The 23,917-nt window shown below is 40.8% G+C and overlaps 3 protein-coding genes across 9 annotated transcripts in view; 1 reads left to right on the top strand and 2 right to left on the bottom strand.

Moving 5' to 3' along the window:
• The first annotated feature begins 335 nt into the window (after window positions 1-335).
• On the top strand, window positions 336-13,652 carry LOC133847396 (DNA-directed RNA polymerase III subunit RPC1). Its single transcript, XM_062282397.1, has 7 exons — window positions 336-523; window positions 614-2,472; window positions 2,538-2,683; window positions 7,987-8,404; window positions 9,371-9,806; window positions 9,896-10,931; window positions 11,566-13,652. The coding sequence occupies exons 1-7, from the start codon at window positions 480-482 to the stop codon at window positions 11,770-11,772; spliced, it is 4,146 nt and encodes a 1,381-aa protein (XP_062138381.1). The 5' UTR covers window positions 336-479; the 3' UTR covers window positions 11,773-13,652.
• LOC133848705 (brachyurin) lies at window positions 4,881-6,376 on the bottom strand. The gene is made up of 2 exons (XM_062284361.1): window positions 6,193-6,376; window positions 4,881-5,680 (listed from the first exon to the last, which is right to left on the bottom strand). Exons 1-2 carry the CDS (start codon window positions 6,298-6,300, stop codon window positions 4,952-4,954), a joined length of 837 nt encoding a protein of 278 aa, XP_062140345.1. The 5' UTR covers window positions 6,301-6,376; the 3' UTR covers window positions 4,881-4,951.
• The window catches only part of LOC133847397 (GRAM domain-containing protein 2B-like), a 49,283-nt gene continuing 38,870 nt past the window's right edge, over window positions 13,505-23,917 (bottom strand). For 6 of the 7 annotated variants that reach the window (XM_062282402.1, XM_062282401.1, XM_062282398.1 and 3 more), the window contains 6 exons: window positions 17,401-17,819; window positions 16,550-16,653; window positions 15,793-16,165; window positions 15,289-15,722; window positions 15,108-15,227; window positions 13,505-14,219 (listed from right to left, as the gene is read on the bottom strand). In XM_062282402.1, coding sequence (XP_062138386.1) covers window positions 14,055-14,219; window positions 15,108-15,227; window positions 15,289-15,722; window positions 15,793-16,165; window positions 16,550-16,653; window positions 17,401-17,819 — 1,615 coding nt within the window. In that variant the 3' untranslated portion in view covers window positions 13,505-14,054. Of the gene's footprint in view, window positions 14,220-15,107; window positions 15,228-15,288; window positions 15,723-15,792; window positions 16,166-16,549; window positions 16,654-17,400; window positions 17,820-20,889; window positions 21,564-23,917 lie in introns of those variants that run through there. The other variant, XM_062282403.1, reaches the window with a different exon arrangement.

Genomic DNA, 23,917 nt, shown 5'->3' on the forward strand with positions numbered 1-23,917 from the left:
ATTTTTAGTTGTTTGCTTATAAATAAAAACAAATAAATTATGGGTTGTGCTACCAAATTCTGGCCGAGTTATTTACTTATTTACTACTTATTTTATTATAGAAATTTATTTCTTCAAAACTTTATCTTGTTAATTCAAAATATACTAACAACTATCTTCGATATTTTTATACAAAAATAACAAATAGGTGGTGAAAGATGGCCATCCATTCCATTAATTTGGCCATTAAAATTAATAAGCTATACTATAATTAAATAAATAAAACCGTTTTCAATAAATAACAACATGGTCGAATGATTGCTGTTATTCGATTTTATTAACACTGCAATGTGCCGGCACTGTAATCGATAGACGATACTTTTGCATGCCGTGGTCGTCAGCGTGTTGTCATATGGTTTTTCAAAAATAAATTGCAAAACTCTTGATTGTGCTTTTCGCAAATATTAGAACGCAACTATCGCACAGTTTATTGTAACGCAATGCCCAAGGAGCAGTTTCGCGCCTCGGCGCTTAACAAGAAAATGTAAGTACAACGATAAACGGTTTAAAACAAATTCAGTAACTTCTGTGTTCTCTACGTTTTTTTTTGCCGGGCAACCAACAACAACAATAGCTCACATGTGCAGTTTGGCGTTAGCGGCGCAGACGAAATCCAACAAGAGTCTCTGGTGCGCATTATCTCAAAGAATCTGTATCAGGCCCAACGCCAGCCGGTTCCCTATGGCGTCCTCGATCGTCGCATGGGCATCAGTACCAAGGATGCGCTCTGCGACACCTGCGGCCAAGGCTTGAACGAATGCATTGGACACTTTGGGTATTTGGATTTGGCGCTGCCCGTGTTTCACATTGGACACTTTCGTTCCACGATCAACATACTGCAAATGATCTGCAAGACATGCGCACGCGTCATGCTCAAGGCCGAGGATCGTGCGGTGTTCGAGAAGAAGCTGCACAATCCGAATTTCTCGTATTTGGGCAAAAAGGCGCTGCACTCGCAGATGCTCACCAAGGCCAAGAAGGTGACCAAATGTCCGCACTGTGCGGCAGCCAATGGTGGCGTCAAAAAGGGCCCAGGATTGCTGAAGATCCTCCACGATCCGTACAAGGGTCGCAAAAAGGATGCCACGTTCACCACCCTGATGGAGGAAATGCTGCGCTCCACGGAACTGAATCGTGATCTCAATCTAACGCTGAGCAGTTACAGCGCCGCCGAAGAGCTAACGCCGCTCATGGTGCTCGATCTATTTGAGCAGATCCCACAAAGCGATGTGGCGCTGTTGGGCATGTGTTCACGTGGAGCGCATCCCAAGCATTTGATTGTGACGCGCGTGTTTGTGCCGCCCGCCTGTATCCGCCCCTCGGTGCTGTCCGAGGTGAAGGCGGGCACAACGGAGGATGATTTGACGATGAAACAAAGTGAAATACTGCTGATCAACGATGTGATACAACGGCATATGGCAACGGGTGGCAAAATCGAATTGATACACGAGGATTGGGACTTTCTGCAGCTGCATGTGGCGCTCTATTTTCACAGCGAAATCAGTGGCATCCCATTGAATATGGCACCCAAGAAGACAACACGTGGCATTGTGCAGCGACTGAAGGGCAAACAGGGACGTTTCCGTGGCAATCTGTCCGGCAAACGTGTCGATTTCAGTGGACGAACTGTCATCTCGCCCGATCCCAATTTGATGATCAATCAGGTGGGCGTGCCGGAGCGTGTGGCCAAGATACTCACCTATCCGGAGCGTGTGAATCCCGCCAACATCAGGCAAATGAAGCAGCTGGTGCGCAATGGACCCGCAAAGCATCCGGGCGCCAATTATGTCCAGCAACGTGGCTCCAGTTTCAAAAAGTATCTGGCCTACGGCAATCGCGAGAAAGTTGCCCAGGAGCTGAAGTGCGGCGACATTGTGGAGCGGCATTTGCGGGACGAGGACATTGTGCTCTTCAATCGACAGCCATCGCTGCACAAGATGTCCATCATGTGTCATCGGGCCAAAGTGCAGCCACAGCGTACGTTCCGGTTTAATGAATGCGCCTGTACGCCGTACAATGCGGATTTCGATGGTGACGAAATGAATTTGCATTTGCCACAAACGGAGGAGGCGCGTGCCGAGGCCTTGATCCTGATGGGCAATCAATCGAATCTGGTGACACCGAAGAATGGTGAAATACTCATTGCTGCCACACAGGATTTCATCACTGGGGGATATTTGTTGACCCAAAAGGAGGTGTTCCTCACCAAAGAGGAGGCCATGCAGTTGGCCGCCTGCTTTCTGGCCAACGAGGACTCGACGATGCGCATTCAAATGCCGCCGCCAGCGATTTGGAAGCCGCGTCGCTTGTGGACGGGCAAACAGATGTTTAATCTGCTCATGCGACCCAACAGCGATTCCCAGGTGCGTCTTAACATGGTCAACAAGGGACGCAACTACACCGGCAACCTGGATCTGTGTGTCAACGATTCCTGTAAGTGAGACACTAACGCTAACTTCGGCTAACTTTCTATCTAACTTATTTCCTTTGTTTTTTAGGGATTCACATACGCAACTCGGAGTTAATGTGCGGCACCATGGACAAGGCGACGATGGGATCGGGCACCAAACAGTGCATCTTCTATCTGCTGCTGCGCGACTTTGGCGAAGCCTTTGCCACCAAGGCCATGTGGCGCTTGGCACGGGTGCGTATTCCTCTCTCTTTCTCTTCTCTGTATTACTCTCTCTCTGCATCGTGTTGCGACCCTTTGTGCTAGTTAGTTAAAAGGGTATGTTTGTGTTTTGTGGACTCTTGGGTAACGTTTTTTGAAGGCAGGCTAAGCAACCTTGTTAAATTTATTATGCCACAGCGTATTTCGCTTTATGAAGTGCTGGGTAATAATTCTCAAGCTGACCTTGTAAAAGTAGTCTTCATAATGTTCTTCTGCTTTACTCTGTAGTGTGAGCAATTGCCGAGTCTATTCTTTTGAATACTTAAAGGTAACATTTTTATATCTGCTGATCTTGGGTTATAAAGATATTATAACTTTGTGATTGCATAAAATGTATTTGAAACAGGACGAAGCAGGCATCTCCGACCCCACAAAGTATATCTGTTTGTAATCAGCATTAACAGTCGAGACGATATAGCAATGTCTGTCTATCCGTCCGTCCGTCTGAACGAACTCCTAGATCTCAAAGACTATAAGAAAAAGAGATACGATTTCGTATCGACAGCTCCTACCATGTTACCATATTTTGAAGCTAGAGGCGAGAACTTTGCTATAGACAATTTTCTTGTGATCGAATTAAGATTGTAAAAGTTATTTAAGGAATACTGTAAACGGGTCTAAGCTGCTTTGGCTGACAATCTGGTATATGTTCACCTCTATGGTATATTTCGAGCGTAGTACTTCATCGATATATGGCCCTCGATATATTCTAGTATTTGTTCGGTATATTATTTCGGTATATTTTGACCTCCAAGGTATATTTCGAACATAGTACTTCATGAATATGCTATGTATAGCCCTTGATATATTTTTGCAGTATATTAATTTGGTATATTTTAAAAATAATACCTTACTATTGTGTTTTTATTCAAAATGGGTAGCGAGTACACTCGTCTGTAGATTTTTTACTTGTTAAGACAGTGGCTATATTAAGTACGTATCTCGAAGCTGTTTTTTGTTATTTACACCTATTTATATACATACCGCTAGCTGTACTTTTATTTGGTCTTTTTCTTGTATTTGACGACCCTGTAGTAAAGGCAATTAATAGTCAGTTATTTTATGGATAGATCACGCTTTGAGGATCAAAAGCTGATAAGCAATTGTATTCTGCGTCTCTTTCTCCCTCTCTCTCTCTGCTCCCCACTCTCTTTCTCTTTTACCCTTGTCTTGCTGTATGGGTAACGACCCTGTGCTTAAGAACAGCTAATAGAGTATTAATTTTCGAGCTGATAGGCAACTAAATTGCTGTCTTCAACTGAAATATGTGGAAATTTATACTAGATTTTGGACTTATAGATAAGATTTTACATTACTTGCTTACAATAAGTGAAGAAGAAGCCGTTGCAAATGTCCAAGATATTATTGCACGGCTAAAAATAACTTATATAACTGTCAACAACTATAAAAAGACTGATATAAGTAAGCTCAATTCTATTGCCGCACTCTTAAGTTCAAAAGGCACATGTCGATATGTTATCGATAACACGAAATATGATATAGCTAAAGATATGAAATGGTAAATTGCCGAAATTATACATTCTACAAAAAATCGTTGAGCTAAAGTGCTGTAAAACAGAATTCATAATCCCTAAAAATCGGCTTATCGACATCGATATGTGATCGATAACACTAATGTGACCACTTTTACAAAGTGACAACAGCAAACCACCGCAGATGTAAAGAGTTGCTCTACATAAAGGTTCGAAATAATAAATAGATCAAATTTAGCAGTCTATCGACATCGATATGTGATCGATAACACTAAATTGACTAAATTTTTCAAGATGGCAACATTAAACCGCAGTTGCATGTAAAATTATTGAACTAAAGTGCTGTAAAACTGAATTCATAATCCCTAAGTGTCAGTTTATCGACATCGATATGTGATCGATAACACTAAAGTAACTAATTTTACAAGGTAGCAACAGCAAACCAACCGCAGTTGTAAAGAGGTGCTAAAGTAATTTCCCCTGTGGCCAATCGATGATAACGATAAGATGCAATGTGACGATATAAAGAAATTGAAATCTGTTCATGGGAAGACAGCACTTGAGAATGATAAGCGCCTATTCAGAGAGAAAGAATAAAACGTATCTTATCTGTCTGTATCTCTGCGCGCGACTTGCGCGAGTCTGTGGAAATTCGTACACATTTGTTGTTGTTGTTGTGTGCTTCGAGTGGTGTGTGGAATATTTGCGTTTTATTTTTAATGAAGAAGGAACTCTTGCGATTCTCATCTCAGCTGAGCGCCAGTCCAGTGGTCTCGGCAATGTAATCGATGAACGAGGTGAGCCGCACATATCCCGACGGCAGTCCGGTGGTGCAACGATCCTCGGCGACAAACGAATTGATGCCAATCTGCAGCCAAGCGCCATTGTTATTGATGATCAGCGGACCACCCGAATCGCCAGAGCAAGTGGACATATTACTGCCCGCATTGCCCTGGGCACACATTGTGGAAGAGAGGACAACACTGGTGCCAAACACCGCGGAACACTTGTCATTGGCAATCACCTGAACCTGAGCGTATTGCAGCACCTGCGAATAGTCCAGATACTCATCGTCCACCAGGCCAAAGCCGGCAATTGTCGCCTCAGTTCCCACATAAGTGTTGACCGATTGTGTGCTGGACACCAGCGTAATGGGCTGGATATTGTTGGTGAAGGTCAGAGGTTGTGGCAACTGAACCAACGCCACATCATTGTTCATCTTATCGTTGTAGTTGGGATGCACGTACAACTTGGTTGAGGTCATACTTTGGGCACTCTCGTCGTTCAGCTCAATGGTGCCAAAGACCAGGTAAAGCGAGTCACGGCCATAGGCACAATGGCCAGCGGTGAGCACCCAACTGTCGGAGATAATGGAGCCACCGCAGAGTAGATCATCCCATTCATCGCGTTTGAGTATCACCTGCCAGGGGAATTGTCCAACCGAAGCATCGGTGCCCGTAATGATGCGTCCTTTAATCTAAACGAAAGAGGGAGAATTAATATTTTGACTGACTGGTGACGTTTTGCTAGTCAGCTGAGAATTCCTCCGAGAAGTAATATCTTGGCTGACTGGTGACTTTTTCCTAGTGCCATCAGCAAAGAACTCTCCAGAGAATTAATATCCTGACTAACTAGTGGCTTTTTCCTAGAGCCGTCAGCAGTAAATTCCGCTGAGAATTAATATCTTGACTGACTGGTGACGTTTTCCTAGTCAGCAGAGAATTCCTCGGAGAATTAATTTCCTAAATGACTGCTGACGGTTTCCTAGGATCGTCAGCAGAGAATTCCCCGGAGAATTAATATCTTGACTGACTGATGACGTTTTCCTAGTGCCGAGAATTCATATCCTGACTAACTGGTGACTTTTTCCTAGAGCCGTCAGCAGAGAATTCACCGGAGAATTAATATCCTGACTGACTGCTGATGGTTTCCTAGGGTCGTCAGCAGGGAATTCCGCTGCGATGCCACTGGGATGTCGACTCGATTTACCTGATCTAGTTGCTGTGGTGGCGCTGCCTCGGCCAGCAAGGCGGCGATTAGCAGCAGAATAACTACTCGACTGCTCAGCAATTGTTGATCCTTTGCTATCGTTCTCATTCCGTTTTTGTTTATGTTATTTTTTTAATGGTGTAGACTCTCTTGTTGCTCGCTTCCGTCTGCGCGAAATTGCTTCGATTTTCGCAATTATATGCAATATGCCTCTCTCTTTCTCTCGTCTGTCATATTTTCTGTTCTTTTTGTTGTTGTACAATTTGTTATTAACAAATACGAGCTGTGTTGTGTCGTGCTCTTGTTATTTGGCCAGCAGCAAGCAGCAGCGCAGCTCGATAAGATTAATTACTCACACGTCTCTTGGCTGCTTGCCTACTTACTTTAATCTATCTGTCTCACTTGCGCACAAAATCCCTGCCTCTGACCCTCTCTCTCTCTTTCTCTCCCTTTTTTGGGGCGAGACGTTGTCAATTCCTTTTGTCCAACCAGCGAGGCAAAGTCTTATCACTGATAACACTGACACTTGTTGCCTCCGCTACACTATGAAACAAAAGTCTGGGAAATTACCGTAAATTGATTGCCTTACTTTCTGCACGTTCCAAAAATTCTTTTCGATGCAATTGCTTGATAAATCTATTTAAAAATTTGGCAAATTCCTGCTAATAGATTGTATTTATATCATTAGAAAAATTCTTTTTTTTAAATCGCCACTTAATAGATTCGCAAATTGTTTCCGCAAATTTTGCATAAGTGCACCCCCGCTTCTTGGGTGGCAAATTGTTTTTATCAGAATGTCTCGTTTATGTTCAATTAGTCATAAACTCTGCTCTGATAGCTCCCGTTGAACGTTAATTGTTGATAACAAGTAATAGATGATGGCATATTTGCATTACCATTATCAATTTGCGCCACTTGAAATTTGATAGGAAAATCAAGAAAATTGTGTCTGAAGTTGTATGCTTTTCGAATAGAGCAAGGACAAGATGAAAAATATAAGAAAAATATGAAAAAAGAAAAGTTGAAGCACAAGATAAAAAGGATTTACAAGATGAGGAATAACATAAGTTTTGAAGGGATTAGAAAAAGTAGATGAGGAATAAAAGTATATAAAAACTTAGAATCATAATCACAAATTAAGAAATTCCTAAGAAGTCAGTGAAACGTTGACGAAAACAATTTTAAGAAAGTACGGAAATAGATGAGGGATGGAAAAACTTTATAAGGGGACTAGAAAAAGTAGATGAGGCAAAAACTAAGAATCACAATCTAAATGAAGAAATGCCAAGCAGTCAGTGAAACGTTCGCGGATGACGTCAAGAAAGTGAACAAAAGATTTCCTCAACTCGCTCTTTAATTGAATCAAAGTATTTCATGTCTCATCTCGTTATCTTCGAAGGGTTTTTCCCCCGCATTTTGTTGAACAGTGTCGTTTAATTAGCTCTCGTTACCTGGTTGCTTGTACCAACAAGCGATTTCAGTCAATTAAATGTTATAGAACGAGGTATTTACGTGCTTAAGTCGTGGCGCCCTCTCCCCACTCCCCCTCTTCTTTCTATCTATCCCCTCGCCATCCTTGAGTTTTAGTCGTATCAAAATCTTTTAAGTGACTTTCGCCAGAATTGTTGTTTTTTGCTGGTTTGTTGGTATGCGGGATGACGCGATTTTACGGCCCAATTTAGAGTCGGGGGCTTTGCGAATACTCGGGAACTCGTCACGACTAAACAACAATTATCAATTTAACACTAAATTGTAAAATAATTCATAATGTTATTGTGTTGCCTGTGTTTTTAGATTGCCTCGTTCTTCATACAGAATCGTGGCTTCTCCTTTGGCATCAGCGATGTGACACCGAGTGCCAAGCTGCTGCATCACAAGCGCATCCTGTTGGATCGAGGCTATGCCAAGTGCAACGACTACATCGACAAATTGAAGGCAGGCACACTTCAGTGTCAACCCGGATGCACACCCGAAGAGACCCTCGAGGCTGTCATGCTGCGTGAATTGTCCGGCATTCGTGAGCAGGCGGCAAAGACGTGTTTCGCCGAACTGCATCCGACGAACAGCGCCTTGATTATGGCCCTCAGCGGTTCGAAGGGTTCGAACATCAACATCTCGCAGATGATCGCGTGTGTGGGCCAACAGGCCATCAGTGGCAAGCGAGTGCCCAACGGGTTCGAGAATCGCGCTCTACCTCATTTCGATCGTCACTGTGAGTACTACTCGTTACTTTTTTTTTATTTCTATTAAGAGATAGTTATTCTTTTCGCTGAGTAATATTCATGAAAGTAACATTTATTTGTATATGTATTTTTTCCTTAAAAAGTATTACATGCTTAGCAAGGCAAATAGAGTTCCTTACTACTCGTTACTAACTTCTCGTTGCCTGTATTTATATGATACTAGTTTTTTCTCAGTCCACATTGGTAATTTATTATTCGTTACTTGTATTTTATTTCATAGTATTATTACTTTAGTTATACTCATTGTTGTTTACTACTCGTTACTAACTTTTCGTTATATATGTCCGCATTGAACATACATGAAATATCACTTCAAATTATTGAATGTCGTCTGCTTTCTAATGCACCGTTACTCGGTCTTAGCTACTCGTTACTTTTTTTATTATTAAGGGCTAGTTATTCATTACTTTTATTTTATTTGATAGTGTTAATTGCTTTGCATATCATGGCAAATAGAGTTATTGACTACTCGTTACTAACTTCTCGTTACATGCATTTTTACAAAACTAGTTATTGCTTTGCCATCATAGTTTATTCCTGAAATATTATTTAAACTAATTGAAGCGTGTCCTTTCTAATGGTTTATTACTCGTTATAAGCTACTCGTTATTTCCATTTAATTTAAACCATTTAAAATATTCGTCCCCCGTATGCATTTAGTAACGCAGATTAGATTTCCGTTTTACTCGTTATTGGTTTTTCGTTTTATATAGCGCCTTCATTTTGTTTTATTTATCGTTGCTGTTTTTCTTTTATTCACTCGTTGCAATGTTTTTCTTTAATGTATTTTAGTTCTAATTGTTCTGTAGTACTCGTTATAGTTTGCTGATTAATTATTACTGTTTATGAAGGAGTCATCTTTGTTTAAAACGATTTTCTATAATACTCGCTACTGTGAACTAGTTACTTATAATTTGTTGTCTGATTTCTTGTAGCCGCCATTCCTGCTGCGCGTGGTTTCGTCGAGAACAGCTTCTACTCAGGTTTGACGCCAACTGAGTTCTTCTTTCACACGATGGCCGGACGAGAGGGTCTCGTCGATACGGCAGTAAAGACCGCCGAGACGGGCTATCTGCAGCGTCGTCTGGTTAAGTGCCTGGAGGATTTGGTGGTGCACTACGATGGCACAGTGCGCAACGCAATCAACGAAATGGTCGATACCATTTATGGTGGCGATGGTCTCGATCCCGTGTCGATGGAGACGCGCAACAAACCCGTCGATCTGAGCCATCAATACGACAATCTGCGAGCGCAGCTGCCGCGCGGCGAGCAGCCAGCACTGCAAGCGGAAGAGATACTCGAAAAAGCGGAAGCGATGTTCAAGCTGGAGGAGTTTAGCGAAGCGCGCAGCGACTTTAAGCTGGATGTAACGTGAGTAGTAGAGATGAACATATAAACGAATGAGAAAAGAGCGAGCAACGAGTAGCGAGTGACGAGTAACGATTAAATTTATGTTGCAGCAATCATTTGAAGACGGTGGCCAAGCGCATTGGACAGCTGCAGCAACGCTACATCGATCACAAGGAGTTGAGCCAACAGATCGAATGCCTCAGTGCCGAGCAACTGCTCGAGTTTTTGCGTCGCATCAACGATCGCTACAATCGCGCTGTCAGCGAACCAGGCACCGCTGTCGGTGCCATTGCGGCGCAGAGTATCGGCGAGCCGGGAACACAGATGACACTGAAAACTTTCCATTTCGCTGGCGTTGCATCGATGAACATCACCCAGGGCGTGCCACGTATTGTGGAGATTATCAATGCTACGAAAAACATTTCGACACCGATTATTACCGCTGAACTGAAGAACAATACGAGCATGGAGTTCGCTCGCCAGGTGAAGGCGCGCATCGAGAAGACAACACTCGGTGAGCTCTCATCGTATGTGGAGATTGTTTGCGCCCCATCCAGTTGCCATCTGGTGATTGGCATCGATATGGCGCGCATTAAGGTGCTGGGATTGCACATTGATCTCGACACGATTGTGATGAGCATATTGAAGTCACGGCTACGCATCAAGATCGGACAGGTGCACACGGTGCCAAAGAAATCGCGCATCATCGTCTGCGTTGAGACCACTCGGAATGCGACTATTAATGCGGAACTCGCTCGCCTTGCGACCACCATACAGAATGTCGTTGTCGCTGGGCTGCCGAATATCGCCCGCGCTGTGATCGCTGTCGACGATGCTCATCAGCCGCCCACCTATAAGCTGTGCATCGAGGGCTACGGACTGCGCGAAGTGATTGCCACGCATGGCGTTGTTGGCGAACGAACGCGCAGCAATAACATTTGTGAGATTTATCAGACGCTCGGCATTGAAGCAGCGCGCACCATCATCATGGGTGAGATTACCGATGTGATGGAGGGTCACGGCATGAGCGTCGATTGGCGGCACATTATGCTCCTCGCCAGCCAGATGACAGCGCGTGGCGAGGTGCTCGGCATCACGCGACACGGTCTGGCCAAGATGCGGGAGAGCGTCTTCAATTTGGCATCGGTAAGTCGATTGAATTTTGCCATTTTCTATGTTCAGGTAGACTAAAATTTGTTTGGATAAGCAAAAGTTGACGAGGGACAGTATGTAAAAACTATGAATCATAATATCAAATTAAGAAATGCGTAAGCAGCCAGTGAAACGTTCACGAAAAAAATTTAAAGGAGGCACTGAAATAGATGACGGATGATAAAAGTTTCAAAAAGGATTAAAAAAGTTTATGAGGAACAGATAGTATCCAAAAACTATGAATCATAATCTCAAATTAAGAAATGCCCAAGAAGCCAGTGAAACGTTTATGAATGACCTTAAGAAAGCCGAAATGAGACAGACTAAAAAAGTTGAATCAAAGTATTTCATGCCTTAGTTCTTATTAGAAAAAGTAGTATAGAAGTATACAAAAACTTAGAATCGGATTCCAAATTAATTAATTTATGTCTCATCAGCCAGTGAAACGTTCATGAATGACGTTCAAGAAAGCCAAAAATTGTTTCTTTAAGTATTTCTGTGTGTCACCTCTTTATCTTTGAGAGGTTTCCCCCAGTGTCGTTTAATTAGCCAACAAGCGATTTCAGTCAATTGAATTTTAACATTTTTTCTATTCGATTGTTTTAAACTATTTACTTTTCTCTTGCAGTTCGAGAAGACCGCAGATCATCTGTTCGATGCCGCGTACTATGGACAAACGGATGCCATCAATGGCGTCTCAGAGCGCATCATCTTGGGCATGCCGGCGGGAATTGGAACGGGCATCTTTAAGCTGCTGCAGTATCATGCTGATAAGGAGGTGCCGCCTACCGAGCCGACAATCTTCAATGTGATGGGACTGCAGCCGGTTGCCTAGCGCAATTTGCAGCAAATGAAACGTCACAGCTACAAACACCCGCCCGCCCTCTCAGCTCCTGTGAAATGCCGTAAACCGTAGTCGATTAAGTCGTTAAGTTAGTTAGCTACTAGTTAATAAATATGCAACTAGACATTTGATAAAGCTGGTGCCTTGCTGGCTGCAAGGACTTAACAGAGTTAAGCTGCCGCATGAGTTAAATAATTTATGTCAAAAAGGGGAACTGCTGGATGTGCCTGTCATATTTATTTTACTTCTAACGAGTTCTTTCATTACAATTTTTATTTTTACTATATTATACCTTTAAATTTGCGCTATTATCCTTGCTGGTTTATAATAATTTATGTAAAATGATATTAGCTGGTATTGCAGCAGTGAAAGTGCCTGTCATATTCTTTATAGTTCTTTCGCTCTTTTTGGTCATTTCTATTATACCTTTAATTTTGTGAATTTTTCTATTATCCTTGCTGGTTTCGTGCACCAAAGCCAATGTCCTGCTTGACTATATATGTATCTTTATGCTGAATCCTCAGTAAATTCACAACAATTTGTAAGGACTTTCATGAATTCTACTTGCAAGAATAACTTAACAATGGCTACCACTCGGCAGTATCCTGGCGAATTTGGTCCTTTCACTCAAAATAGTTACTTTCATTAAGTTCTGTTCACTGCTCAGAGGATATACCTTTCAAATTTCATTATCCTTGCTGATATCCTGTACCAAAGCCAATGTCCTTGAGCGCCAGTAAAAAATGCAGCTGCTTGTCTATATCCTTAAACTGAATACTCACGAAATTCACAATAATTCGTGAGGATTTTCATTGATTTTTATTTGCAAGGATATCTTCATAATAGCATAACTCGGCAGTATCCTGCGGGATTTCAAAATGTCATACCATTTCGTAATCTACATCATTCTGGCTATCGATTTGCATTCAAAAATTTCCGCAATGCAACAAAAAAATTCCTCAAATTTTTCAAGGGGAGGCATGCAAATTTTGGTTAAAAATCACAAAATCGCCTGTAACTCGGCCATTCTAAGAACGATTTCGATGTCCTTTGGCAGAATGTTAGCTGACAGGATAAGCTTCCAGAAACTGTGCCTAGATCCTTGAAAGTCCTGCAAACCTGCGAGTTAGAAGGACTTTTTCGTTTTAAAAAATCTCGTCATAACTCGAAGGTCCTTGACAGGACATGGCTGACATGAGTGTCAAACGATAGGTAATCCTTAGCACTATCGACTGGCCAAAGGACATTTAAATCGTCCTGCTACTTTCCGAGTTATTCAGGATTTTATGTTTTTGGATCATTTTCAGAGCAAAAATTTTCTCTTCGAAAATTTTTTTTTTCTAATTTGAATAACGAATGAAAACACCCTGTAAATGAAATAAACTGTTGTAGCTTTTGATTCACTTAGTTATTTATTACATAAATATATAGAGTATAGTATATGTAGTTGTAGTTGTAGCGATAGTTGTGTATATATATATATATATAGAGTATAGTAATTATATAGGGTATCTTTGCTTCGCATATATATGTGTGTGTGTGATTTAATTAACATACAGAAATTTACAAATTCATAATCCATAATTTATAATTAATAATATTTAGATTGTTACAAACTAATAAAAAAAAATTCAACTAAAAACAAAGAAATTCGTTCAATATTTTTTCCACTCAATTTTTAGCTAACCTATAGATATATAGAGATAAAGTTTTCGACTTAGATAATATAGCGAAAAAAAAAAACAGAAAAAAAATTAAAACTTAAATATGCATATCACAGGATTATTATTTATACAAATGAAATTGTTGTTGCTCGTTATTGAAATTAAAATGAAAAAGAAAAAAAAAGGGAGGGAAAAACTTTAATTTCATTTCAATTATTTCATGAAACCCAAAAACAAAGTATAAATCAAAGAATGCGCGGAAAATTTGGAGCAAAAGCAGGATTAGAGGAGCAGGATCAGGATCAGGCTCAGGCGCTACTTATCAAACGTTTCCTCGATTATATATATGTATATGTAGATCTAATATATAAATATATATATACGTATGTACGTAATAAGAGAGAGATAGAGACTTAGGCTTGATGCATATTTTAGTTGGGAGTCTTAAGACTAATCACGCAATAGGCGACGACCTTTCCTTAGATAATTCAGTTTGTTTTTTTCTTTTTGTTTTATCGTTAATCGTTTATCCTGACTATATGACTATGTAAAATTGTTTCTTCAACTAGAGAATTGACCACAAAAAAAAGATGAAAAAATGGAGCAAAATCAGTCAATGGGAATGGCGGAGGAGGTGGACGAAATTGTGGAACTTCCTCCATCCGTTGCCTCCAGATCCATCTGCATCTGCATCTGGGTCGCTGTCTCCGGTTGCACGTAGCCCGCTCGGCGATCGTGGATGAGCATCGAAAGCGTCTCCAGGCTGCGACGCACCTGTTCGAACAATAAACGATAATGCCAAATAAATATCATAAACAACATCAACAAGTTTTAGTAGAAGTTTTCTTGCTAATACTGATAACTATCTCAAGTTGAGAGCATTTGGATTTATTGCCTATGACTCGCTCTATCGAGCCAGCCATTCAGTCTGCCCCGCATTGATAAGATTATGCAAAGAGTCGCTGCTTAGCTGCTGGTGTCCATAATTATCTGTCTCTCAGTACTTTTTATCACTGCTTAAAAGCTCACTCTCTCTCTGCAGCAAAGCTTTAGGCAACAGATAGCCACAAAATGCAACTCATACTATCTACATATATAACAGAGAAAAGTGATAACGCGTTCCCTCATTGACTTATCGAAAAATGGCAGTTTGACTACATATTGAAAACTTGAAATATATGCCAATAGTAATTGGAGTAAACTCTTCTATGGCAAGTAACTAACTAATTTGATAAATCCTGAATGACTATGGAAACTTCTGCTGAAGAGCTGCTGACATATACTGTAAGTAAATTCATTGCTGACTATGGAAAGTTTTGTTGAATGCTGCTGACATTTACTGTAAGTAAATTCCTTGATGACTATAGAAAGTTTTGCTGACATTTCTTGCACGTAAAGTGCTTGATGACTTTGGAAAGTTCTGCTAATATTTCTTATTCATAGTCTTTGACGACAGTGGAAACTACTGCTGAAGTTCTGCTGATATTTCCAGCACCTAAAATCCTTGATGAATATGGAAAGTTCTGCTGAAGTGCTGCTGACAATTCATGTACGTAAAGTCGTTGATGATTATGAAAAGTTCTGCTGACATTTCCTGTATGTAAAATTCTTCTTGACAATGGAAACTTCTGCTCAAGTTCTGCTGACATTTCCTCTGCTCACCTTCGATATTTGTTCCAGATTCTTCGATAAAATGTGCTGAGCTTCGGCTGTGCTTTTATCCTGCAGCTCCTTTTGCCAGCGCAGCGCATCAGCAAAAATATCGTCATCGTTGCCCGAGCGCTACAACGAAACGAGAGCTTAGCTTAAAGAGTCACAAAGAGGAGCGTGAGGATCTTCTTACCAAATTGAAATCAACTGGTGTGTTGTAGAGATGTGTTTTGGCCTCAATGTCCAGTATGCGATAGAGCAAAAAGACGGAGAATAGCGCCAGCATAATGGCCAACATGATGCCCAAATAGAGCACATGCAACTCGGTCAGCGTTGGCAGCTTGCGACTCAAACGCGAACGCAGCGACGACGTTGTGCTCGCTGATGCTGTTGTTGTTGTTGCTGTTGCATTTGCAGTTAAAATTCTGACGGGTGTCGCTGCTGTTGTTGTTGCTGTGATTGTGTTGGAAGGAAGCGCGGAAGTCGAGAGTTGTGGCACAGCAGCAGCAGCGGCGACAAATGTTTGCTGCGTTTGCTCCTCATAGTGGACGATGGGCGGCGCCGAGCTGCGGATGGTCACCTGATCCAACTCATTGGCCACGCCCAGCGTGCTCTTGCCCGGGAGATCTAAAAGATCAGAAAAGAATGCAAGTTTCAATTTCAAATTCTCAACTTCAATTCAATTTCGTTTGCTTACCGGAATGTCGGTCGGCGATGTTGCGCTGCCTCAGCTGCATCTCTTGTTGTTCGGTTGCTGCTGCCGCCGCCGCTGCGGCTGCTGAGCGCAAATGTGGCGGACTCTCGTTGCCGCTGATCGAGCAACTGCTGTCGTCATCGAGCAGATACTCTTCAGGTAGCTCCACATCGACGGGCAGCGGTTTTGGGAGTATCTCATTGCCTGTCGCCAGTTGAGTGCACACGGTGCACATCAGCCGGAAGGCGGCCTCGCGACTGATGAAGCTGCCGAAGACGTGACGCTCATCGGCGGTTGCCACGCCCACTGCATTTGGTATGATCTTTGCTGTTTTCTCCTTTGAGATTTTCGTCACCGACGATGTGGGTATTACAACCTAAAAGAAATTTGGGAAAAAAAACACAAAAGATTTTAGTAAGGCATATAAATGCGAATAGAAGTGCTTACAGAGTATCTCAAAGTCGAACAACAAGACTTTGAGATACTCTATAAGCACATATATGCAATGAAACCAGAGTGTAGTTTTAAAATTTGGCAGCTCTAGATCTCATAGTATTCGAGTTACAGGCTTCGAAGCATGTGGACAGACAGACAGACTTTAAGATTTATCGGTAATATCTATGCTTTTAACCTAAAGTTAATCATGACCAGAGTGTGAGCTGAAAATTTTACAGTTCCAGCTCTCATAGTATTCGAGTTACAGACTTCCAAGCATGTGGACAGACAGACAGACGGACGGAGCAAGCTTTTTTCAACTTACCTTGGTTACATAACCGAAAACATTGGAATAGAAAGCGAAATGCTGTTCCGTTATATAGAGATGTCCTTGAAGCGGAATGTCGCCAACAAGAGCACACGAAAAATCTGCAAAAATTAAGAAACAAAATTTTTATTTATTGACATAACTTAAGAAAAATGAAATTACATTAGTTTTGATTAATATATGTATGAGATAACGAAAAAAAATAATATATATTTACATTCATTACTGGAAAATTTTAACTATTGAAAACTTAAGTTACGTTATGAACTATAAACAAAAACTATATCTTTAAGCTAAATTATTGATGCTCTGAACATCAAATTCTCTTCTTTGCATAACTATAACTTAAGTGTGTTGACATTTCTTAATATTTCTTAAAATATTTATGCCAAAAGCAAAATCAGGCTTTAGCTGGCAATTTGATATATTTTGTTACATTGAAAAATAGATAATATAAGCGCAAAAATACTGAAATATACATTTCCTATACATTTAGTAATCAATATAGTACCATTCCCAATTAACATACCGCAAAAATACTGAAGTCTACCAAAGTTAGTATAATTACATAGTACCATTCATTATACTATATCAATATACTAAAAACATAGTTGTTGGTATATTTAACATATCGATAAAATACTGAGATATGCGAAAGTTTGTATACTTATACTGTACCTTTCAATATACTTCAATAATATACTAAAACGTTGCCTTTGGTGTCATATTTTGGTATATTTTGGGAATAATACCGCATAATAATATATAATATTATATTATAATAATATTTTCAAATTTGAAAAACAAACAAAATAAAATAATTTTCGGAAAACATGGAGACTACTTACAGTTAATGAGTTTCTCATCCTTGGAGACTTGTGAGAAGTGTCGATGGAATTTCTTCACACGCGAACTGGAGACTTCCTTGCGCTTTTTCTCCTTCTCGGGAGGCGTCGCAGTTGCTGCTGTCGCTCCCGTTGTTGCGCTTGCCGATGCTGTGGACGCTACCACAACGGAGTGGTGGTGACCGGAGGTGCCAGCGGCGGCAGATGTGGATGAGATCGCTGCTGCTGCCGCCGCGGACGTTTGCTGATCATGTTTCGCCGTGCTGAGGCCTTTACCGCCGGCTGTTAAGCCGCCGCCTCCGCCGTTGCCTGCTTTGCTCTGATTGCTGCGCGGACTGGGATTGGGACTGCTGCCAAGACTGTGGGCACTACCGCTCGGCTGCAGCGGCGCACCTGAGTTGGCGTAGCTCTGAGGCAAGGAACTGCAAGCAAGAAGAATAAAGAAATATCGTTATAAGAGGAATTACTTAGAAACACTTCTAAAGATATCAACTAAGGAAGTTACAAACAAAGATGTTAATCAATTAATCAGATTAAAAGCTAATCTTGGCAGATAAATCTTTAAAAGTTATTTTTTGCTTGTATAGAACAACAATTAAATCCCTTAAAAACTATGCAAATTTGGTTTACCAGGAAAGCGCTAAGAGCTTTATTATATATTATATATTAAGCGCAACCGATTGACTATGTAAACTGAAGCTTAGGTTAAGGAGCAGCTTTAAAGCTCAAGCTGTTGGATTGGAAAAACCTTCACAGCAAAGGTAAACGCTCAAAGCTTTAATATTGTATATACGAAAGCTCGTTCAATCTTGGCCCATTGACCACGTTAACTAAAGCTTTTGCTCAACATCAGCTTATAAGCTCAAATTGTTGCTTCAGCTAAGTTGGTTAATCCTGAAGGAAAGGTTTAAAAAATTAGACGTTCAGTGCTTTAATAAATATGAAATTTCGTTAAATCTTAATTGTCTCTTTAAACGTAAGCTTAGATCAAATATCAGCTTAAAAGCTCAAGATTTTTCATTTCAAACATAATAACACCGAAGCTAAACGCTCGGAGCTTTAAAATATAAGAAAGTTCATTGAAGCTAAACTAAAGCTTAGGCTAAACAGCAGCTTATAAGCTTAAACTGTAGCCTTTGAAATAGCTTCAAACTCAGCTAAGTTGATTAATCCTTAAGACTACGCTTAAAAGATTAGACAATATGCATATTCGATGCATAATAAATAGCATTAAAAGCGTGAAATATTTCCCTTAACGATATTGCTAGCTTTAAGCTTCACCGAAAGTCGTTACATGCGTTACGAAATGTACGAGAAGTTTTGCGGTTCTGGGACAACGATAACTTGACCACGGTCAAGTGGAATTATCACAGCTGGCAGTTACACAAAAGCAAGGTCCGAAGATAAAGCGAAACCCCGAGTACAAGTACAAGTACACTTGCTAGATCCGTTTGGGATGGATGACTGTAACAGGGTATTGAGCTCATAACTATTGTGGCCTATCACTAGAAAAGCAGGCCAGTCGTCATTTACTTTTTATGATGAGAGGCCATAAACTACGGAAAACAGAAAAGCAACTGCAAGTTGAACGACTTGCTTAGACCCTGTAATGATTGCATCAAATAAATGTAGACTCCCGATTGCTCTAACAAAATGTACAGGGTATACAGCATAGGCACAAGTGTATCAATTTTATGTGTTTATAAGTGGAAATTGTGTTTTCTCACGCTGACTAAAGTTACAGCTGCTGTTGGATGATGATCGCATAGGGTATACAAAAGCACAGTTGGGAGGGAAGCAGCAGCGACGACATTTAATGGCGCAATTGAGAGTACAATTAGCGATATATAGAAAGAGGTCTGGGGGCAACAGGTGCTGCCTGCCGACTGTCAGGTGTTAATACTGGCCGAGTCTGCAGCGTAATGGCTAATAGGCATTATGAAAATTCAATGATAACTCAACTCAACTCAATTCAATCCAGCTGATCGTCTCTGCTCAATACTGAGTGCTTGACTGACGCAATGATGGATTGGTATTGGATGATATTGATGGTGTTACCGCTTATCGGGGTAAAACGCACTAAAATACGCAAAAAGCAAAACGTGTGCCAAGATTTATGATACTCCTCCATATCAACACAATATATGATTCTCCATCTCTTTCGGTTTCTCTGACGCTATCGTCTGCAGATTGTCTCCCAATGATCTAATATTATATTTTCTTTTTTTTTTTGGCTGGGACATCAGTATTCACTTCATACACATTCCGCATAGTTCAACTGATAAGCATTATTTGCTCTCTTCGTGTGTTTCTTATTATTTATTATGCTTTTTTTTCATACTTTTTTTTTATCTATACCACGAAACGGGGAGTGAATCAGCAAACGCTTGGGAACGCTGTCGAACCCCCCATTGAGAAAAAGACAGAGCTCTAAAGAAACGTCTTCTTACAAAAACAATAAATAAATATAAATAACTGTAAAAACATACGACAACAAAATAAAATAAATAAAGAGATAAGCTTCAACTTAATCCCAGCAAAACTCGTGTATGCCTTCGACTTTAAACTCAGTTATCAGTTATCGAAATTTCGAGCTAACGTAATTAGTTAATTTCTAATTGAATGACCTGCCTGAACCACTTTTTGTTTTGGTTAAGCAAAACTTGCAGCATGAGCATGACCTGGCTTGGCTTGGCTTGGCTTTCAACCTTCTCCACGTCTCCACGTCTTCACGTTACATCATCCATTTGCGACTCATCTAAATTGTATTGTCACTTCCCCAACAATGAATGTATTTTAGTCAAAGAGCTTGTCAGCGTGTAAATTCGTTGGTTATCTCTACAAAATATTGGCTACACACATTATGAAATATATCAAGCGTCTCTCGTAATATTCTTGGCAACATTTTAAACAGCAAGTAAGCAAAGAGTTTAAATACGTTGCTAACGAGAATTCTTAGGCTTATGCAAGCACATTTTATGGCTTAGCAATTCTTCTATTTCCTTTCACAGAATGTGCGGGATTATACAAAGTTTACAATATTAAGATTTTGACTGTGACATTACTTACGAATTACCATAGAATACGTAAAGAATGGAATTACCATAGAAGAGCTTATTAAAGCTCAACTTTAAAGCACAAATATGGGATATTAGACGTAATTTGTTCACCCCCACTTTATGAAAGTTTGCCTTAGCATCTCTTATAATAAATTATGTGTCAAAATTCTCATGCAGCACACAAAACTTATATGTACATATAAGTTCTAAGTGCTCTATCCCTATGCTCTACTTTACTCTATGCCTGCAATTTGTTCACCCCCCGTAGCATCTCTTATAATTAAAATTCTTATAAAGCACCCAAAACCTTTGTGTATAAGCTGCTCTATCCCTATGCTCTGCTTTGCCCTACGCCTGCAATGTAAGCTCTTATACACCACTCTTATACTTAAGTTGCCTGCAATTTTGGCCTGTCTATCTCTCTTACACTTACGGCGTGGAGTTGTAGTGTTGCTTATGCTTTGTGTTCGCCTTCAAGTGATCGCCGCCATCTTGTGAGCCGCTCTCTTGAGCAGTCCTATCGCGAAGGTTGCAAAAGCTGCCGCTGCCGCTACTGTTACTGTTGTTGTTGTTGCTGCTGGACTCAATGAGCGACATGCGTTTAATGGAACGCGCGACGCTGCGTGCGGCAGCATTGACAAAGCCCCGTTCGCGAGAATGATGGCGACCATCGCTCTTGTGACGTCGCATTACCGGCGGCGGCTCAGTGCTATCGTTAAGCTCACTGCTCAAGATGCTGCTATCATTATGCGTATTGTTGTTGGTATCAATGCTTTCCAGTGACTCGTTGGCAACGCCGCGAATATCAACGCGCTCTGATTTACTGCTGTTGTTGTTGTTGCTGTCGCCGTTGGCGTCGTCAAAGAGATCCTGCTCAAAGAAGACACTAAGCCGGCCACTGCCACGCGTATTCGAATTCTCACTGGACACGTGCATTATTTACGATTTATCGATTCACTCAATAGTTGCTATTGTTATTAGCACTTTATCGTTGCACAGCACCAACTTGCAAAAAAATATAGTGTATGTTTGTATATTTGTTATTCTATTTAGACAAAGTGAAAAGCGCGCGCACTGTAAGCTCGATGAAAGCAAACTAAGACAAAAAAAACGCACTCGAAAACTCAAAGTCAAGTGAAGCGAAACAAAGCCAAAGTGCTGCTGGAGTTAAAGAGAGAGCGCGCGAGAGGCTGAGGCGGAGTTAGAGAGAACGAGAGAGCGACCTCTAACAGTTACTAACGGCACTTGCTTCTGCATTCAACAGTTGTGCCTTCGCTTTGTTTGTTTTGAATTCTGTTTTGTCGATTCTATTCTTTTAGTGTTGGTGTTCTTATTGTTATTTTTTTTTCGTTTTTGCACTTTGTTGTTTTTTCGTCGACGTCGTCTGCCGGTCGCTGGTCGTGTCTGCGCCAGCGTCTCGCATTAACTGAAACGACGTTTGACAGCGCCAGCAATGCCAGTTAGCTGGGCTCTAGCGCTGACGTCAACGTCGACGCTGGCAGCGTCAGCAACAGCAACAAAACGGTAGCAGAGGCCGAGCCGCGGCGGTTCGATTGCTTGCTTTGTTTACTACTATTATCAGGGCATTGCAGTCACGAATAACAGCGAAAGCATCTAATTATGTTAAACGGCTTACAGCTGTTAACAGCGCTTGCATAACAGCAAAGCATGACAGAAGGATCGTTTAGTCCGAGTCTGTTATCAATGTAAATGTAATTAACAGTGCGAGTCTTTGGAATTATGATTATTTCTTTTCTTCACATATTTGTGGGTAATTAAGAAACAGAAATAATATGACTGAATGTAATGAATATAATGGAAAATGAATTTATATTTAAAGAAATGTGAATAAGCAGTTAATAAACATATTTGTTGTAAATGAAATCAATATCTAATAACGGATTTCAATACACCGTCGTAAACCGTCGTCAGCTAATCAAACGATATTTGCTTATCAGCATGAGTGTGTTCTGTAAAGATGTTACTCATTAACTCTGCTGTTAATGCTGCTAACAGAAAAGCGATTTTGCTGCTGGTTTTATTAATCATTAACAGTCAGTTAAATAGAGCAAAGGATTACATTATGTTAAACTCTGTTACTAGCGAGTAATGTAAACCAACAGCACTCCCAGGTCTGTTACTAACAGCGCTAATATTTACATAGTTAACTTAGCAAACTTGGTTCTCACCTTGTTTACTTTCTGATCCTCTTCTAACGCGCCCAATAGTATGCTACAATTTATTTGAATTAAACACTTTTTTTTCCAAAAGTACCAAATGTGTGACACCTGATTCGCTGTTACACATATTACAGGGTATTCCGAGTACATGCGAATGCTTTTTACCTTAGGTTTTTCTGCTCCATTTCTCATGGTAGAGATTGTACACACCTTGAGATAGCAGCGTTGTTACTTCTATCACACAATTAGTTAATTGCTATGCTGTCCAACGGATGGACGAAGTGTCAATTAATTATTCAATTATCTGATAGCAAACAAAACCGAAATGCAAACAAAACAATGTGTTTCAAGTACATTTCGTTCCAAACGATAATAGATAATACTCGGGTATTATCATTCCGTTTTCATTTTCTCGCCACGCGTTTGTTTCTATCTAACATATCGATGCTCATCGATGGAATGTTGTTTGCGATTGATCGATTCGGCTTAAAGGCGCTATGGCATGTATAAGTCATCGGGGCAAATCGTCAAGTGTGCCTAGTGGCAAATATGATTCATCAACGCAACGTAAAGAGTCGAGTGAGGGGTCCCATAAAATATCAGCCACTGATTATTTGTGTGTGTGTATGCATTGACATTAACTGTTTGTACAATTGGCTACCTCTTCAAACCAATTGTGAATCATCACATGACGTTGAGAGGGGGGCACGACATCACCGCACACGTCTCTCTACATTTCGGTCTCGGTTTTATCACATCAGCATGTGAGCCGTGAATCATGTGAACCAAAAAGCAGCGGTCGGTCTTATCAATCTCGCGTTAAGCGAGAACCAACATCGATGCAATTCACTTTCGAGTGGAAATCAAACATAAATGGTGTACACACATCTCTTTACATATGTTTAGCTAGCCATCGACGATACCAACGATCGACCAGCTGCACACACACGTGCCATCCATAAAACTTTCATTGCCTTCTTCTTATCAAGCACAGCGAGTTCTCCAATTTTTATTTTGGGGAGCACATGATGTGTCAAGAGGGAAGGCGTCTATCTTACCGCAGATGTTATTGTCGAGTGGTGACAAATCTACTCGCTACTTGTGCTACGCATTTGCTGCCTATAATTTATTGCTTAGCAAAGTAACGAGTAGAAGTATGATCGAATCGAGGTGCGGTATTAACTCGCTGCATTTCTTTAGTTGTAATCAGTGTGTAATAAATCAACTAATAAAAACAACGAATTGAGAAGTACTAACTTTGACACGACTAATCTACTCGTT

Source organism: Drosophila sulfurigaster, chromosome X, assembly GCF_023558435.1.
Source record: "Drosophila sulfurigaster albostrigata strain 15112-1811.04 chromosome X, ASM2355843v2, whole genome shotgun sequence".
Lineage (NCBI taxonomy): Eukaryota > Metazoa > Arthropoda > Insecta > Diptera > Drosophilidae > Drosophila > Drosophila sulfurigaster.

Excerpts from the sequence above, each read along its gene's own strand:
- LOC133847396 (XM_062282397.1), top strand. The coding sequence starts at position 480 with ATGCCCAAGGAGCAGTTTCGCGCCTCGGCGCTTAACAAGAAAAT. Across the intron at positions 2,684-7,986 it reads CCATGTGGCGCTTGGCACGG|ATTGCCTCGTTCTTCATACA; the intron begins GTGCGTATTCCT and ends CTGTGTTTTTAG. Across the intron at positions 10,932-11,565 it reads GCGTCTTCAATTTGGCATCG|TTCGAGAAGACCGCAGATCA; the intron begins GTAAGTCGATTG and ends TTTCTCTTGCAG.
- LOC133848705 (XM_062284361.1), bottom strand. The coding sequence starts at position 6,300 with ATGAGAACGATAGCAAAGGATCAACAATTGCTGAGCAGTCGAGTAGTT. Across the intron at positions 5,681-6,192 it reads CACCACAGCAACTAGATCAG|ATTAAAGGACGCATCATTAC; the intron begins GTAAATCGAGTC and ends TCTTTCGTTTAG.